The sequence below is a fragment of the Miniopterus natalensis genome, chromosome 22 (assembly GCF_054644295.1).
Source record: "Miniopterus natalensis isolate mMinNat1 chromosome 22, mMinNat1.hap1, whole genome shotgun sequence".
In the NCBI taxonomy this organism is placed as follows: Eukaryota; Metazoa; Chordata; class Mammalia; order Chiroptera; family Miniopteridae; genus Miniopterus; species Miniopterus natalensis.
Genome location: NC_142102.1, coordinates 12,836,433 through 12,854,813, shown reverse-complemented (window position 1 = coordinate 12,854,813; position 18,381 = coordinate 12,836,433). Strand labels below are relative to the sequence as shown.

General features: G+C 49.6%; 1 protein-coding gene across 1 annotated transcript; it reads right to left on the bottom strand.

Annotated features, from left to right (window-relative positions):
• Positions 1-642: 642 nt before the first annotated feature.
• On the bottom strand, positions 643-16,489 carry HDGFL3 (HDGF like 3). Its single transcript, XM_087829124.1, has 6 exons — positions 16,274-16,489; positions 6,793-6,869; positions 5,339-5,477; positions 4,846-5,004; positions 4,029-4,175; positions 643-1,852 (listed from the first exon to the last, which is right to left on the bottom strand). Exons 1-6 carry the CDS (start codon positions 16,355-16,357, stop codon positions 1,847-1,849), a joined length of 612 nt encoding a protein of 203 aa, XP_087685250.1. The 5' UTR covers positions 16,358-16,489; the 3' UTR covers positions 643-1,846.
• Positions 16,490-18,381: the final 1,892 nt, after the last annotated feature.

Genomic DNA, 18,381 nt, shown 5'->3' with positions numbered 1-18,381 from the left:
TGTGAAACTTCTTTTTCATAGTTTTGTGGTTCATTTATGATGCTCCCAACTCAAAACGTCAGCTAATGCTCCCTTATACTTCAGTGTCAGCAACGAAGAGAGCTGTTGATGAATGGAATGTCACTCATTTGAAATTAAATTAAAATACTAAAAATTAAGGAGACCTGTAAAAGAACAGAACAGGACTGTCACCCCTACAATCTTTAATGACCTCTCCACAGCCAGAGCTGTGAGTGAGGTTAGTTCAGTAAAGAAAAATCAGCGTTTCCTGAACGAAAGAAACCAAACCCAGCTGCCTCCTTGAAGCTGTGGCCTGGGTGGCCCGATGCTTCAAACCCTCGGCCACCACCATCGCCATCGTCACCGCCCCCATTGCCACCATCAACGGCCCTGGGTTCTCAGGGCTCCCCACATCCCGTCTTCATGCTGTTCACTAGCTCACCACCAATGTGAGAAAACAGAAAACAGGTTCCTGACCGACACCTGGGTAACGCCAAGTGTCTGAGTTTCGGGTCCACTGAGCTGGCGAGTATCCCAGATGCATGAGCAACTGCAAGGCCGCTCCTTCCCCACCCCCTGTGTTTACAGAAAACCCTTAAAGCCCAGAGAGAGAGTGAAAAGAAAACCCTCACCTGCACTTGGTTCTGTTGTCAACTTGTGTTAACAAATTCTGCTTTAATATATGAGTCACATGGACACCTCACGTTACACATATGAAGCCAAGTCACACTAACCTGGTCGTTTACAACCTCAAAATCTTACTCCCATACACATTCCAATAAATTTATTCTGTAAAAACAATACATTTTTTTGTTTTTGATTTTTTTTTTACAGTAAACTTTTCAACTACAAACCTTGAGGACGCGAAATATGTTCCGAGGACAAGCATAACAGGACTGAGGAAACCCAAACCGACCGAGTGTGTTCTCACGATATAAGCTGGCATAAAAATAAATAAAATTCTCTATATCACAAGGGCAACAAGAATGTACACATAGTAACGGTGTGTGGGTGAGTATCAACTATTCTAACCCTAGTTCCGAAAGAAAAGTTCTTTTTGAAAGTCTGTATTTAAAAGTAGATGCTCTGCCTGGCTTCCCATAGGGCTACTGCCGACATCCAGCTTTAACATGGAAAGTACCCACCTCGAGTGGTGCTCAAATTTACTGGCAGTGGGAGAAAAGAAACAGCTGCTGTATTTGGAGTAACACAAAAGGACTCACTGACCTCACACGTAGAAACTGGGCTTGTGTACATAACGACATGAGTTTTGAGAAGTGTAAGCTGCCACCGGGTATCTCTAACACGGATAGATATTCTACAACGTTATTAAACTTTACACATGGCCTCAGAAATGAAGAACAGTTTCAATTTCGTCTCCGATGTGCCCATACCGCGTATTTAGGCATTGCTTCCTGGTCCTGTCCCAGAGAGGAAATCCGCATCACGTCGAGTGGTCATTTTAAAAAAAAGCAAATTGGTATTTACTGAGTGTGCGGTGGAGGTGGAGAAAAGGCAGGAGTCACGGGCATCGCTGCCTCGGTAAAAGGATCCTAGACACGTGTAAGTTTGTGCAAAAGTCTTGATAATCCTTAGTGGTTGAGGGCAACTTCATGCAACCAAATAACAAGAAATTAAATCAATAACCTTAAAAAAAGGCTAAAATGTCTTTTTTTCCCTTTCTCTAAACACAAACAGAGGAATGTGAGTAAAGTACATACAAAGTGGGGCTCAGTCAATGACAACAAGGACCGTGTGGGTTCGTATCAAATCCAAGAACATGAGACACCCAGACGCACAGCCTTCCTGTGGTTTCTGAGTGGAGACGCAGCACTCGCCACGGTGGTTAGGTCTGAAAGAGGAGAGAACAAGCCTTCGGTGACCGAGGACATGGACAGAAGCTCCCCCCATGGAGCACGAGGCTCAGCCTTCCAAGATTCCCATTTCCACCTGCACTATGGCACTGCCCACTCTCAGCCCAGGAATCTGCTTTACACCCGTCCATGCAAAACCCAAAGGAACCACTAGGATATTTTCAGGGCCCCATTTAAAAAAGAGGAAAGTCCAGCCGGCGTGGCTCAGCGGTTGAGCGTCGACCCATGAACCAGCAGGTCGCCATCTGATTCCCGGTTAGGGCACAGGCCTGGGGTGCAGGCTCCTCGACCCCCAGCAGGGGGCGAGCAGGAGGCGGCTGGTCCATGACTCTCATCATGGATGTTTCTATCTGTCCCTTCCTCCCTCTGAAATCAATAAAAACATACTTTTAAAAATATATAAATAATAAAAATTTTAAAAAGGAAAAAAACCAAACAACAAACTGCCTGCTGTCTGGCAGGGCCCCGAGCACGCGGTGGGCACTCTGAGCGACTCCGGGACAGTGTGTGTTGCCGGGACAGAGTCAATGGAGGAACTGAGGGAGCCTGTCTCTGTGAGGACTGTGATGCCACAAAGAAAGGTAAGCTGCTTAATATTTAAAAAGCGTTTGGAGTGTATGCAGGTTATTCTGTGTGATATTTACAGCTCAGTCACTGTGACCTACGGCTTATTGAAACACTGGAGCTGACAAAGCAAGAGGGGCAAGAAGGACAGGCCCACTCTCAGAATTTAGACGGCATCGTGACCAAGATAAAATGCGTCCATTTCCTAAAAGAAAGCTGCTTCCATGTGGGCCCCACTTCACACTGCGTCAGGCTCCATCTCTGCTCAGGACTCAACTTTTGTTTTCTTCATTAACCCCCGTCCATTGAAGCCCTTGGTCACGCTCTCGGGACAAGTGAGGGAACTCAGGCCCCACGTTTGCTCTGAGGCAGCCCCTTCACCGCCCCACCCCAATGAGCGCAGGGGATGTGTCTGCGGCACAGGGCTCGCTGCGGGCAAGTTCTCACGGACAGACCCACCATCTACACTGAGCTACGTTACCCCGCACATGAGAGATTCCAGGGCCTTCCACAAGGAAATGCTGTTAAACCCACCATCCCCTCAAGCGGCAGAAACACACTTCTCAGCCTCTGTTCCTACCAGAGTGAGAAAGCCAATTTTAAAACCAAGCCAAACAAAACCAAAAACATTTAAAACCTGTGAACTTGCGAAATGCAGTGCCCTGGTGACTCCTAACAGACTTTGAAGGATTTCCCTCCCTTGTGAAGGCCAAAGACGCCATGAAAACAACAAAAAGGCCATGGCAGAGGACCACGTAGTGGAGAGGTCTAGAGAACGAAGACAGACCGAGGACAGGGCAGGGCTGGGGGGAGGAGGGGATGACAGAATCCCAAAACTGGAGTAACTATGGAAACCGGAGGAGGAGGGCTGAGAGGTCACCAGCACAAACGAGAGTTGGCGGGAACTCAGCTGACACGAGACTTTAACAGGAGAGTGACAGTAATCCGCTGCAGGGGCTACTGTTTTTAAACAACTCGCCACTGCTCCTTTTCCATGAGTCTGTCCTCTGAAGCCTAACCGACCAGTGGCAACACTTTCCTTCACTCACACCTTACGAAGGAGCTCCTGCCTGTGACTCTGAAGTTAACAGAGGTTGACAAAGCTAACAAGACTCAAAGTGGACACGCTTTCCTCTCGGGTCCTTTAAATATCAGTGTTCACATACCGTTTGAATATTTTAATACTTCAAGTTCCCACGAGCACATTAAATTATGGCCGCTTCCAGGAAAGCAGCAGCAGTAAGAAACGCCCTTTTCCAATATGCCTTTTATTTTATAATGAAAGAAACGCAACCGTCAAAATCTGAGGTGGCAATCCATAATTTCCGCATTTCACACCTGACTTTAAAAGGCTCTCAAGTTGCCGAAGTTAGTTTAAAAAGAACACTGTTCACAGAGAGCCAACCGACAGGCAGGCGCAGCTCCCCCGGCTCCCCTGTCCACAGTCCGAGCACCTGACCTACTCAGGAGCTGCCGGTGGATGGAAGGGGCGGAGAAGAACGTTTCTCCCTCCACTAGGCAACGTCACCAATGCTCAGACGCAGGCCCTAAGTGAGTCCGCGGAAAGGGGACCTGCGCCTGTCTCCTTACCCCTTCGCTGGTTTTCTGCAAGTCTGAAGTTGTGTTCCTCGTGTCATTGCCGGCATCTCCACCCTCCGAGCTGCTTTTGTTCCCCTCTTCTTTGCAGTCCTTGTCATCTTCATCTCCTGGAGATTTCCGGGACTGTTTAGAGGATTTCTAAATGTTTAGATAAGTTAAAAATTATAATCAAGTAGAAACCCCCACACACGAGTGTAAGAAATGCAGAAGGAGCGACCTACGCCTCCCCTGCTCCCCTTCACAATGTACATTTTTTATTTGTTCATTTACTCTGTTCCTCCCCCAACCCACTGAGCTGTAAGAGTTACAAGAGGGTGGAAGTCGGATGAGGCAGGGATGGATTTGGATTTGCTCACTACTGGACACCTAGTACAAGTGTCTGACATAAAACCGGTGACCAGGAAATAGGAAAACTGAAAAAAACAACCAAAGTACATTCTTTATATCTCTGTGTTTGCATCTATAGCACAGTGAGATGCTCCTGCGTCATACTGAGTCTCCTACACTCCTAAACCCGTCAGCACTCACCCGGGATGTTGTAGGACGCACGCCTAGCCTGCATTCTTGACTGAAGAACAGACCTCCTCTAGCTGAGCAGGCAGTATTTTCAGGGCCAAATCAGCCCATGGAGTCAACAGCCAGCTGCCCTCCCCTGGTTACCTGTCCAACTCCCCTCGGCTGTCCTGTCTCTAAGGCAGAGCCTCCCCAGAGCTGGTACATTTCTTTGTGCCCAATGGATGAAGCTAAAATATCCTAAAACCTTCCACGCGTATGCATGTGGCACTAACAACGGGAAGTGTCTCGTAACCTTTGACGTGTAGGACTTTTTCCGCTTCGAGCCAGCCTTGTCCCTCTTCCGTTTGCCCTTCCCGTCTTCCTCGACTCGGTCACCTTCCTCCTCGCTGCTCGCATCGGCAGTGTTCCCGCCTTCGCCCTCCGTTTCTGAGGAGCTCTGCTGCTGAATTGCCTAACAAATAATAAAATATTAGCTAGTTGCTTTTCTGAAAAAATAGCAAAGAACATAGGCCATGAAAAGAATCCCTCTATTTTCACTTGAAAAGGCTCAGCTTACTCTTAAGATTTTCAAAATAAAGGGCTGTCCACCTCAATCTCCCAGTGACCACTTGACTCTGAACCCTCTTGGTAACAGAATTACATTTAACCCAAAATGCTACCAAAGCCAAAAAGAATTCCAGCTTCAAATGGAGGGGGGAACCTTTAGTACAAAAAACATGTAAGATCCAAAAGGGAGTTTAAAAGAAAGAAACGAGCTACAGCAAGTGCCGAGAAACCAGCCTCACCTGGTACCCGGTGAATTTCACTCCGGGGTTATTTTCTATCTCCCACAGCCCTTCGTTGAATCCTTTCCGTTTGTTCGACTTCCCGAACTTGTCTTTGTACTCCTTATAGGGGAAGAGGTCCTTGGGACCTAGAAACGCACTGTGGAGACACATTGGAAACAGAACTGACGCTCTGACCTTCAAATCTAAGTTTTGTGTGTTTTTTCTTTAAATCCTCACCTGAGGATATTTCTTCCCTTATTTTTGAGAGTGAAAGGGGTGGGGCGAGAGGAGTGAGAGACTTCAGTGAGAGAGAGACACATGGATTGGCTGCCTCCCGGGCGGGGGATGGAACCTGCAACCCAGGTACGTGCCCTTGATCAGGATTCAAACCTGTGGCCCTTCCTTGAGTGGCAGACAGTCTAACCACTGAGCCATGCCAGCCAGGGCAACGTAAGGCATTTTTAACATCGGTATCTACTAAGGTGCCAGAACGTATTTTAGTAAGCAAATTAAAAATATATAGAGCCCTGGCTGGATAGCTGACTTGTTTAGAGTGTCGTCCTGATACGCCAAGGTTGTGGGTTCGATCCCTGGTCAGGGCACATACAAGAATCAACCGAGTGCATCAGTAAGTGGAGCAACAAACTGATGTTTCTCTCTCTCAAATCATCAATAAAAACAATTCCAAGAAAGTATCTAGATATATACCCTCTGGGTTAGGCACATAGCAAAAGCTGTTTTACACATACGCTTCAAGGCAGAAAAAACAGACACTGGGTACACAAGCCAGCAACCCAAGATTGTGGTATTTTCTAGCAATTTCTCTATGAAAGAAAACATAAGTTGCATAGTCCCCAGTGTCTGTTAGATAAAAGTAAAACAAAAGAAAGTAAAAACTAACTTCCTGAAAGAAATGCAACTATTTCTTATATGAAGACAAGAGAGACATTTGCCTTCAGGGCCCTCTCCTGGCGAACTCCTTCCAGACAGGACCGAGGGAAGTGTGAGTGGGGGAGACAGTGGCTGAGGAAAGCCACACCCGGCACCGCCAGCAAGGGAGCGAGCACAGGGGTCACCCTGAGCGCGAAGACCTGGGGGATCCGTGGTGGTGGTCAGCTCCCCCACATTTGGGATTCCTATTCCGCCTGTGTGCTTGTAATTAATCAACTGGCCCTAGTGCCCATCACCTGCTTTCTTTTATTAATGGACTGGTTACTCCTCCCAGTTTTCCCCACTAGAGCCAGTGCTTTCCAGCTTCCCTGACAGCAGCGTGTGGCCACACGACCATGTTCTTGCCATGGGAATGAATGCAGACGGCCGTCATCCATGCAACTTCCTGTCATCATTGAGGCTGGTAATACAATTTATTATAATGACTTTCACTACACATAAGATGTTACAGATCGTCTATAAGCAACATAGTCCAACCGTCAAGTTAGAGCATTTAGAACGAGGCTGTTCTGCTGACTCACGTTTCATGGGTGCCGAAGAAGAAGATGGGGTACTTGTTTGCTGGAGGCTTCACCGCTCCCTCTGGGAGTTCATCAATCTATTAGAGAGAAATGTAAGTCATTAAATATAAACTTAAATCATGTAAAATACCATAAACACAACGTAAACACTGTTCTGAGAACTTAATTGCTGATTTCAAAATAAATTTAATCTAATCAAAGTCCCAATAGCTTTTTCCTTGAACCTTACAGAATGATTCTAAAGGCCATATTTGGCCCAACACACAGAGAGGAACACTGTACATGGATTACAGCCATCACGGTAATACATTATCTGGAGCCACAACTACTCATTTCCTTCCATTCAAAAGAATTACTCCTGGGAACTATCCTAGTAAAGTAATTAAAACAACAACAAGAAACCCCCAAAGACACACTTTTGGGGGATAATAGTGAATTTACACACACACCCTAGAAATGTAAGCCCTGCAAAACAATTATGAAAAATTACCTTGATGCAATATTACACAGTCATTGAAAGATACCATCTCTCCCCACCCATTTCCGCTACAATCACTGTTGAAAATGCCACTTCCTTGCTTTAGGCCCTTCCACAGCCTCACTGAGCACACACTCCCAGTTGCACATCTAAAACCTGGGGAGCTTTTAAAAATTAAGAACACTTTGGCCTCTCCCCGGACCTACCGGTTCTTATGCACAGCTGAGGCTGAGCCCCTCGGTACGATTAAGTCCAGATTCTGCAGAACGTTACACAGTTTATTATACATTATCCTTAGAGTGTTTCAGGAAATGATCTGACTCCGAAATCTCCACCTGTGGCCCCAACCTTTCCTTTGGTTTCCAGGCACAAACCATTTCCACCTACAGGTCCTACAAGCCACGGAAGAGGAACACACTTGTGTGGCGTCTCAAAGAAATCTGCCGGCCTCATTAACTGACATATGGCGCAGCCTGAGGATTCCTCGCCATCACGAGTGCGCCTCTTAACTGAAGGGATCACGTGTCACGGGGCAGATGCTCTGGTGTGCTGAGGAATCCATAGCTAAGTCCTGCTTCTGATCTGAATCGTGATCTCGAAGGTATCACTCCATCTCTTGGGGCCTTCACTTCCACATCTGTAAAACGAGACGGCTCCACCAGGTTTCCTTCAAGGCCTGGAACTCCATGTCTTGTCTAAGACCAAACTGATTTCCTTTGACTGTGTTTTTGTTTCCTATCTTAACTATGGGGAGAGATTTCATGGCTTTACTCAGATCTTCCAAATCCTGCCTCCCCCCCAAAAATTGCTTAAAGAAAGATAATCACATAAAACCAGATTCAGGTATTTCCAAAACCAATTTGTAAGACAGCCAATTTGGGCCTTTCTCTTAATGTTTGGTGTCCATTTCATTGGGTTTTACATTGTCCACATAAAATGACATGGAATATGTGCTTTCGTCCCCTAAATTCTACTTGCCACCTCTGTTTTACTCCTGTGATAAAGAGGTATTTCCATTTCGGGGTAACTCTTGCCCGCTATTTTCTGTTGGGTTGGTCTCTTATAACATTCTTTTGCTGGGTTCTATTTATCAACCCCAGTGGAGACAGTTAATGCCTGAGCATCACGTCCGGCTTTTTACGCCTCCTTTCTCTCCTGTTTACCTTCGCTCTATGAATTATAACTCCAACACCTCATTGTTAATTCTACTAGTACTTCACATATTTCAGGAACACCATTTAAACAGCGGTATTTACATAAGAACATTAAGACAATATCTATTCTAATCCGAAGCAAAAGGTCCTTAGTGCTTTCTCCTCTCTCTCCTTTCCTTCAATCTTTCCTCTACTTTGTTTCACTGTTTGGTTTAATAAATCAGTCATCGCTTTTCTTGTTACAGTGACTGCAGGCAACTATCCGGGCAGATGCCTTCAAAGGAGCAGGAAGAAGGCAAAGAGCAGACGGGACGGGACGCCAACACGGAACATGTATGTAGATACACACACATGCACACACAGTTACACGTATGGGATAGGTCACCGACGCTTTTATCCTGGAGACCGTTTTTCTTTTAAGTTGAGGTGTATAGGGTTTCCCAAGGGAGTGGGTGGTGGAGGCTGACTTACCCCAGCCAATCGTTACGAACAGCGGAGTGCGCTCGCCTCCATGTTCACAGCCACAGACGTGCAGGTGTTTATACACAGGGGGAAGTGTTTTGGACGGAGGGGGCTAGATTTATACACACAGAGAATGAAGCATATTTTATCAAATTCTCTGCATTATGAAGAGTCACTTTAATAGATATTGCCAGGCTGCTTTCAAAAAAGCCGTAATAATTTACATTTCCACCAAGGTATGAAAATGACCTCCCTTCCAATCTGTGACAGCATTAGGTGTTAGGCTCTTTTAGATTTGCATTTCCTTGATTAATGGTAAGATTAAACATCTTTTCATAGGTTTATTAGCCATTAGGATTTGCCCTTCGGGAACTGACTATTCCTATCATTTCTGCATTTCTCTACAGGGTCCTGTCCTTTTACTATTCATTTGTAATATATTAAACTGTTATCTGTAGTTTCCATTGCAAATACAGTTCTCCATTATAAATTATGCCCATAGAAACCTTTTCTTCTCCTGAGTTCTAGGACCTGCACTCTCCTGATAGTGGTTTCCCTTCCTCACCACCCACTCCTCAGTCTCCTCTCACAGCTCCACTTACTGCCTCGGTGACCTCGACCCATGTCAAGGTTTTGAGTGCCATCCATGTGTCTCCTATTTCTATCCGCAAACTCCAGACTTCCCTCTGGGCTTCGGTCTCAAGTAGTTGGGTGTCTACAGGCTTTTCAAATTTAAGAGGTCTGAAAAACACTCTTATTTATGGCCCCTGCCTATCACTTGTATTCCTGATGAGTCAAAGGCATCATTGTCCAACCAGATGTCCTATTAGAAACCTGCAAGTTCTTACTGAGTTCTCTCCCATAAAGACGTACCTCATCTATCAAGAGGTCCTTTCGATTATACCCCCAAATACCAAGCCAACCAATTCTTTCTCCACCCACTACTTTCCCCTCTGGTCTACTCCACCATCACCTACTCCCTCAACTTCTAGAAGAGACTTCACCTGGGCCCTTTGCATCCCCTCCCCTCCCTGCCCCACCCCGCCCCCAACAATTGCTTCTTTAGGCCTAATCATTCTGCTTAAAACTCTCCGGCCTGGCCGGTGCGGCTCAGTGCCTGAGCGAGGACCCCTGCACCAAGAGGCTGCTGGTTCCATTCCTGGTCAGGGCACAGGCCCGGGTTGCGGGCTTGATCCCCCGCAGGGGGCGTGCAGGAGGCAGCCGATCCACGTTTCTCTATTGGCAATGTTTCTCTCTCTAAATTAATAAAAACATGTTTTAAAAAAACCCAAACTCTGCAATGACTTTCCATAGTTTTAAAAATCCTAAATTCAACTGTAAGACCCTACATGATACGAATTGTCTGCCTCCTCGAACTCATCACCTGTCCCTCTCCCCCAGTCCTAGCCAGTTCTGTAACAAAACAAACAAACACAAAACAGCAGACAGGGCAGAGGGAGGAGATGTTCTGCCTACGTTCAAGTTTAGGATGGCAGCAATGAGCCAGGATGCCTCTGGAAAGAGGGACCTATGCCCAGACCACCCATCACAGACAAAAGGCGAAAACCACTGAATGAAGCACAAGTATGGAAATGCAGCAATGCCTCAAAATTGAACTTCTGGCAGCATTAACAACATTCTAAGGATTTAGAACCACCTGCTAAATGCACCCTATTGTACTTTCTCTCTTTTTAAGGGTAAAGATAGCTTTGTCTTTCTGCCAAAAGCAACAATCTGAAAGTAAAACAAAAGCAAAGAACAAAACCAAAAAACATTGATGAATATGTGTTCCTGGCTGGATTGCTAAACAAATATTTAAAAATAGAAAGCAGACAGTAGGAAGAAAACACCAGTATGTGCCACAGTTAGGAGAGCAGACAATGGCGATTATTCCGATTAGGGGACTATGGGTAACTTTGACTGATGCAATGTATTTGTCAATAAAATAAGAAAAAAACCCACAAAAGCACAAGGAGCTAGTTGTGACAAGCAGAGGGCAAGACTTGGTTCCTAGCACAATAACAGCATCCAGAAAATAGTGCTTTTTGGGTCATTTTCTCAGAGACTGCTTCCTTTAGCGGGTCTCAGGAGACCATTTGCAGGGGCAGAGAAGACAGATGGTAAGAATGACCCAGGAAGGGTGTGTGGGGTGAATGTACCAAAGCGAAAGGGAGGCCAGGGTGAGGGCGCGTCAGGGGATCGCAGGGGTCTCCCACAGGTCTCGCTGGGACGAGGCGGGAGAGGAGCCAGGAGGGGTGGGTTCACCCCGAGGCAATGAGAGATCAAGGGCTCGAGGGGTGTTTGCAGTGACAGTGGAGCCAAGGAGGGGTCTTCAATCACCGTCCAGAAATGTCTCCAGCCGCCACTCCTGCTGAACTGCTCTAGTGTAATTTGCTTTTACAGCAATGGGAAAACGGGGCACAGTTGTTCTTGGTGCCCAGTCCCTTGTTGTTAAATCCATCTTTGCCCCAAACAAGGAGCTCATTAAAAACGAGCAATGGGGACGGTCGCATGTCATAACTCTCTCAAAGGCTGTCCTCCCCCCGCCACCTGCGTAATACAAGGCAGGGCGGGTGAACAAAAGGCCGAGTAGTTCAACCAGAGGTCTTGAATACCCCACACTCCATGAAATTAACCTAGTCTTGTCCCCTCTGTTCCCAGGTGTTTCGGTTTAGTATAATGGGGTGATTTTCTAATAGAAGGGTACATATTTTGTGAGTCAGTCAGCCAGGTGTGAGATATAAAACTGTGCTCATTATAACTTCTCAGAAATGCATCTTCAGAAATTGAAGAATCCCATACGATCATCATTAGCTTCTCTCTACTGAGACGCTGTATCTAATAATAGCAAGGAAACCTCTTTTTGGTTGGACAAAGTGATTTAAAAGGAAATACAAACCACTGGAAATATGTTAGGCCAGTGACTTTACATTCACCTCAGAGGGTGCCACAAACCCACCTCGCCTGCAAGTCCTCTGGTTTAAAAGCCCCTCGTCTTCCTTCGCACACAACTTGATACCTCCACAGTCTAGTCTCACAGACCCAAGGAACCCCAGAGCCTCAGTACCATCAGCCAGGGAACACTGGTAGTCAAACTGTGCAGTCAGCAAATGTATGGCCCTCATTACCCTCAGGAAGGCGTCCATGTGAGACTATAGTCACCTTCAAGAAAGTTGTAGATGCGTCTGCAGTTCAAAGATGAAGAAAGATGCTCTGGGCCTCAGCCTTCTAAGATTAAGGGAAATACCGGCCGGGACGGTTAAGTGACCTAACATAACTCATTTTTCCAGTTCCTAGGATCTTCAGGCAAGACTGCAACGACAGCAGATTAAGCTCAGGACTATCAACTCATTCTCCAAATCCAACTACTGGTAACCACGGGAAGTCCCCACAACTCCCAGGGTCTAAAGCCACCGGAAGCAGCTGATAAACAAAGACGTACCAGCCAGACCACAAGTGCGTTACTGAGGCATTACGAGGTTCTCAGCGTTTTATAACGAGTCTGGTGTTCCTGGAGGTAACCGCTAGGTACTCAATTAGCAAACACTTTTTTCATGTACATCTTAGGAAAAAAGAAAAATAAGAATGATCACCTCCCTATCTTACAGGAGCTGTAACCCTAACAAACCAAGAAAGCAATGGGACGCAGTGCTTGTCCTCAACCCCCGGTCTAGCTGCCTTTCTCTGGCACAGGAAATCTTGCTCAGAAATCTGGACAGTGTCCTGAAGGCTTGAGCTCACCAGTCATCAGATTACCTCTCTTCTTACACTTACCTCTGTGATCACATATATGGTTATTTACCTAACAGCAGCAAGTCCTTATCTAGGTAAACATGAGATAAAACAAAAATTCAACTACAGCCTCTATTTTAACCAGCTAGGAGGAAATTATGTATACGAACCGCACTGAAATAACACAGGGAAACGCTGTTACAGGAACTGAGAAAGCAGTGGACTGGCAAAAAGCTACCCAGGCTAGAAGGAGTTCTTATGATTTAGCCTCTAGGCTCTACTGAACCAGTAAATCTCGCCACTACCTACCTGATGTTCAAGGTGTGTGGTTTCTCTCACCACAAAGGCTTTGTAACCTACACCTAAATCAACTTCTCACTACTCATTCAGAATGATCTCTGCTTTCTCTATATGCACAACTTATTTTTTATAGGGCCTTGTGTCAAACACCCTGTAAAGGCTGTTCAAACAGATAGAGACTAGAGAAATAAAATGCTACAACTAAGATGGCTAGACTCACAGTGAGTTGTAAAATGTGCGTTTATGTATGGAGAGGGGGAGAGAGACTTACACACCACTGCCAAATGCTTTTTAAGCCCTTTCACTTAATCCAATATCGCATTTCTTGTGTTCTTGTGGCATTCTTACTAGTCTGGGATTAAGGCTCTTATTCAGTGTGACCTTAGGTGAATCTTAAGCTAAATTGTGGTCCTCTTATAGGGATAGCTACACCTCACAGTAGTGTTATCTTATATATTTGCCCTAACTTGTAATCAAGACATAGAGTAATTTGATATATATCCTATATGATATATATATCTATTCAGCCTAACTTGTAGGCAAAACAAGTATTTGTTTATGCAAATGACAAATATTTTTAAAAATTTGAATCATCCACTTTTAATGATTACCTGAGAAAACAGATATTCTCTTATTCTGCTAGTAGTGGGTAAAAATAGTAAAACTTTTCTGGAGGGCATGGTAACAATATAAATCCAAAGCTTCAAAATGTGCGTGCCTCCTGCCTCAGAAATATAATTTCCAGAGACTTGTTCTAAGGAAATAATTGATCAATGATTTAGCTAAAATAAGTGTTTTTTTGAGTATTATTTTATAGTAAAAAAAGAAAAAAAAAATAACACCTGGAAATAACCTAAATGTCCTATGACAGGAAGTGGTTACTATTTATAAAAGGTCCGTATCATTAAATTACCAGGTGGCTGTTACAAATAATGTTACAGAAACATATTTATTGCCATTAAAAGGCATCTAAGATATGGTGTTGGGGGGGGATGCAAAATTATATACATTACAAAAATTATGTACCTATGTCATATTCCTGATGCTAATAACTAGGTGTAGGGATACTAATCTTTAGACAGTGAAAATTATGTAACAAAAATTTTTACAAAGGCGAAATTAATATTTACAACATGGCAGTCATTCCATTCTCTCTTTTAAATAAAGACAGTTTAAGTACTTTACAGTAGGAGCAGACTGTTTTAGGTCCAAGGACCACTACTGACTTTTAAGGGTCCTTTATAGTCAGCATTTCTCTATCTGCGGTAAAGGATCAGTGTGTATTTTTTTAAATATCTAACTTGTGACAGACTGACATTTTTATAAAATATGTTAAAGATGAATTAGGAATCGAATACAATCTCATGTAGTAGAAATCTGACTTCAGAGAATTAATATTTTCCACATCACGGGGAAACAGTAGTCAAGGCTTTCCAAGGGGGAGGTGGAGAAGACAGATTCCTCGGTGGAGACGGGAGCGATGGCAAAGGTACTACTGGCAGCAAGTGTTTAATCGCCCATGTGCTCCCAGGACTAGCAGACAGGAGACGCTGCCAGCTCCGGGTCGGCCTCCCTCCCTCCCCCAGGAGCGGGCCAACCATGGGCTCTGCGAAGAACGCAGCACCCCGCCTCCCCAAAACTTAGGTCCTTTCCTCCAGGAGCTCCTGTGAACCGTGACCACACGTTCTTCTTCCCGGGTCTAAGAACCCGGTTTACTTTATTCCCTCACTTTCTTCTCCACTTTGCCTTGGGCTGGGATTATAACTTCCAGGAATCTCATGTGCCATCAGATACACAACTAGGACCACTTCCGTGGCACTCCCCCCACAAATTCCTGCTGGTGCCAAGCTGGGCAGGCAGCCGGGAGGCGCGTTTCAAGGCTCCTTTCTTTCCGACGCTGCGGCTGTCTCAAGGCGGGAGGAAGCCCCGGTGTTTCGGGGGGACGGGGGCGGCCGCTGCCCGTAACCTTTAACCGACTCCGGGCGGCGATGGACTTGGCTGCCCCGTGGCCGCTTCCTTCCTCCTCGACCCACGCACTCAGGAGCGCCCTGGGGAGCGCCCCCAGAGCAGGATGGCACCCCGGTTATGGAAACCACGGGCTGTAAGGCCCTGAGGACCGAGCGGCCCCAGGGCAGGGCTGCGGGGAAGGGCCCGGCCCGGCCCAGCCTAGGGGGCCGGAGTGGGGCTGCTGCCCCCCACTCGGGAGGCACGGCGGGCGGGCGGGGGGCCCAGAGGCCACATTTCCCAGTTGCAGAAACGGGCGTCCAGGCAGCTGCAGCGGTGAGCGCGGACCGGACACGGGGTCCCCAGCGCCCGGCCGGGGCCTCCCCGGTTCAGAATCACGCCGGACAAAGTATAAAAAAAAACACACACAGAAGAAAAAGGGGAAGGAAAAACCCCCACAACCAACCAAAACACAGCCACACGCACCACCAGCACCGCGACCGTGTCCAACTCGGGTCCCCCGCAGCCCGGTCACCCATGAGGTCACTTCCTTTCCTGAAGGGTGTTGTTCTGCGGGGCTTCCCTTTATTCCACTTATTCTGGTTATTATCATTATTATTATTTTGCTTTTCCTACCCTCCCTCGACTCCCAGACCCCGCCGCGGAGCTCGGGCGCCCCGGGGCCCAGCTCTGGGGGCGCAGAGCCCCGTCTCCGCGGAAGCCTCGGACCCCCCGTTTTCAGTCCTATTCCCAGCGAGACGCCCACAACTCCGGCAACGCTCAGCCCGCGCGGGGAGCCCGGTTCGAGCCACAAACGCCCGCGGGGGGCGTCTTAAAAGAAATAAAAATAAAAAGATTAAATTGAAAAAGAAATGCGGACGCGCCACCGACCGGCGGGCAGGCGCTTTCCAGGGAGGGAGGGAAGGAGGGCGCGCGGCGCGAGGCCCGGGGACCGGAAACCAACATGGAGGTGAAGCGGCGCCGGGGGGCGGCCGGGTCCCACCGGCCCGCGCGCGCCCCGGGGCGTCGGTTCCCACAGGAGCGGGGCCCCGCGGGGAGGCACGGGCGCCGGGCGCGGGCTGGGGCGCGCGGGGGCCCCGGAACCGCGCTCGGGGGAGACTCCGCGGGGCCGGATGGCGGAGGATGCTCCGCGCGCCCGGCGAGCGCCCGGGGACCCCGCCCGCCGGCCCCGTCAGGATGCGCCCGCGGGGCCGCCCGGCTGCGCGCGCCCCGACGACCCGGCCCGGCCGCCGCCGCCGCCTCCGCCTCAGGCCGCGCGGGTCCCGTCCGCGCCCGGCGCCCGCGGCCTGAGGGGCAGGGGAAGGGGAGCGAAGCGAAGGGAAGGGGCAGGGGCAGGGGGCGCCATCATGGAGGGAAGATGGTGGGCGGCGGGCGCGCGGCCCGTACTCACCCGGGCCGGCCAGTGCGGGTAGCCCTTCATCTTGGCGAAGACCAGGTCGCCCGCCTTGTACTCGCGAGGCCGCGGACGCGCCATCGCGGCCGCTCCCTCCCCCTCCCGGGCGTCCTTGGTCGCGGCGAAGAGGCCGGCGAGGCCCCCCCCCCGCGGCCTGAGGCGGCCGCTCCGACGAGGGGAAGGCGGCGAACGGCAGCGGGGGCGCGGGGCGGGCCCGCGAGTCGGCTCCCGCCCGGCCTCGGCTGCTCGGCTCCGCTCGGCTCGGCTCGGCTCGGCTCGGCCCGCCGCGCGCTCCCGGCCGCCGCCGCCGCCGCCGGCCTCCCTCCCGGTTCCGGGCGCGGCGGGCCGGGCCTCGCGCCTCCGCCGACCCCTCCCCGGGCGGCAACCGCGGCCGCCAGCGACTATCGTTCCGAGGCCGGCCGGGCGCGCGCAGCCCCCGCCCCGCGCCGGCCGCTGATGGCGGGGCACTCGGCCGGCTTCCGCCCGGAGCGCAGCGCGGCGCCGACGACGGGAGGACGGCGGGCGGGAGGACGGCGGGCGGGGGGCGCGTCCTCCCAGCTCCGAGCCCGCGCCGGGCGGGCGGGAGCCGACTCCGGGGCCGCCCGCCGCCGCGCTCTTTTGTTCTCGGCCCCGAGCCGCCCGCGCGGCCCAGCCAATCACCGCGCGGCCGCCCCTCCCCGCGCCCGCGCCCCGGGCCGCGCGGCCCCCGCTCGGGCCGCCCCGCGGGCTTCTCGCCCCCCGAAGCCCCGATCGCGGCTGCGCGTCCTCCTGCGCGGGGCGCCCGGGCCCCGAGTTTCGCCGGGGGGGGTCACCTTCGCGCCGCGGGGTCCCCCGCGTCCGCGCCTGCAGCCTCTTGGACGGGGAGTTGGGGGGCTGGCCAGGGGGTCGGAGCCGCGCGGGAGGAAGCAGCGCGCGCGGTCCCCGGAGCTGGGGAGCTGGAGGGCCGTGTGCGGATGTGGGGTGCGGGGAGCGGGGCCCGCTAGGCCTAGGCTCCCAGGGGCACGCAGACTCCTGGTCTCCCCGTTTGCGTCTCCGCCCGCCCTGAAAATAATGTTAAAGACCCCGCGGGTGCGGAGGGGCATTGGCCCAGGAGGGGGGACAGGCCCTAGAGAATGAAAGGGTTCAGACAGACACACACACACACACTCGGCCAGTCCCCCCCCTTCTGGTCCCCCCGACGGAGATGCTAGACAAGCGGGTGAAGTCACCTTGGGTCCTCCCGCCCCAGGGAGACTTGCCCAAGTCGCAGCGTCGCGTGCAAGTAAAAGGTGGCAGTGGCTTTAGGGCGCAGAGCGCTGGGCCCTGTGGTTGGGCGGCAGCAGGTGAGGGAAGCTGGGCCTCCAGGGCCCATTAGATACAGCTAGAGAGAGCCGCCACCCAACTGGAGGGCGCGTCAAAAGGAAAAATGATCTTCAGCCTCAAGCCCAGACACACAAAAGGCAGGCGGAGGCAGAAAGGAACCTGGCACAGGACCGCCTGGGCCCTCTGTTGGTTAATAGCTGTAAGGGATTTTCTGTCCGGGAGATATGGTGAGAAGTCTAATAGGCAGTCTCGGTGGTGATGAGGAGGAGGAGGAGGATGAGAGAAGGGGGTAGAAGCAATATTTGAAGCAAGGGTGGCCAAGAATTTCACAAAACTGATGAACGCTATCAAGCCCTGGATTAAAAAGTATTTTGAATACTAATCATGATTTTTAAAAAGCACATTATAGTTTTCAAAAAGAACAAAAGAGAAAACAAAGGCAGAAACACATTATCATTAAAGGTGCAGCAAAAAGGACTGATCACTGAAGTAACAACAGGAAGAAAATAATTGGCAGCCCCAAACTCTAAACCGAGCAAACTATCTTTCAAATAAAAGAGAAATATAAAGTTAATTTTACCAGAGACTTGAATCGTCACCCTTCATAAAATCATTTGGAAGGAAAATATTTTTTTATTCTCCTGAAATAATCTTTCTCCTGGGAATTCCACCCCACCTCTGGGCAGTGAGGCTTTTAAATCAGGTCTATGGCCAACTCACCAGGTAACTTGGGGATGATCTGAGCTGAACATGATCTGAGGCCAATCTCCATGTCAGGGAGGAAATTTACTTTAATATCTGAA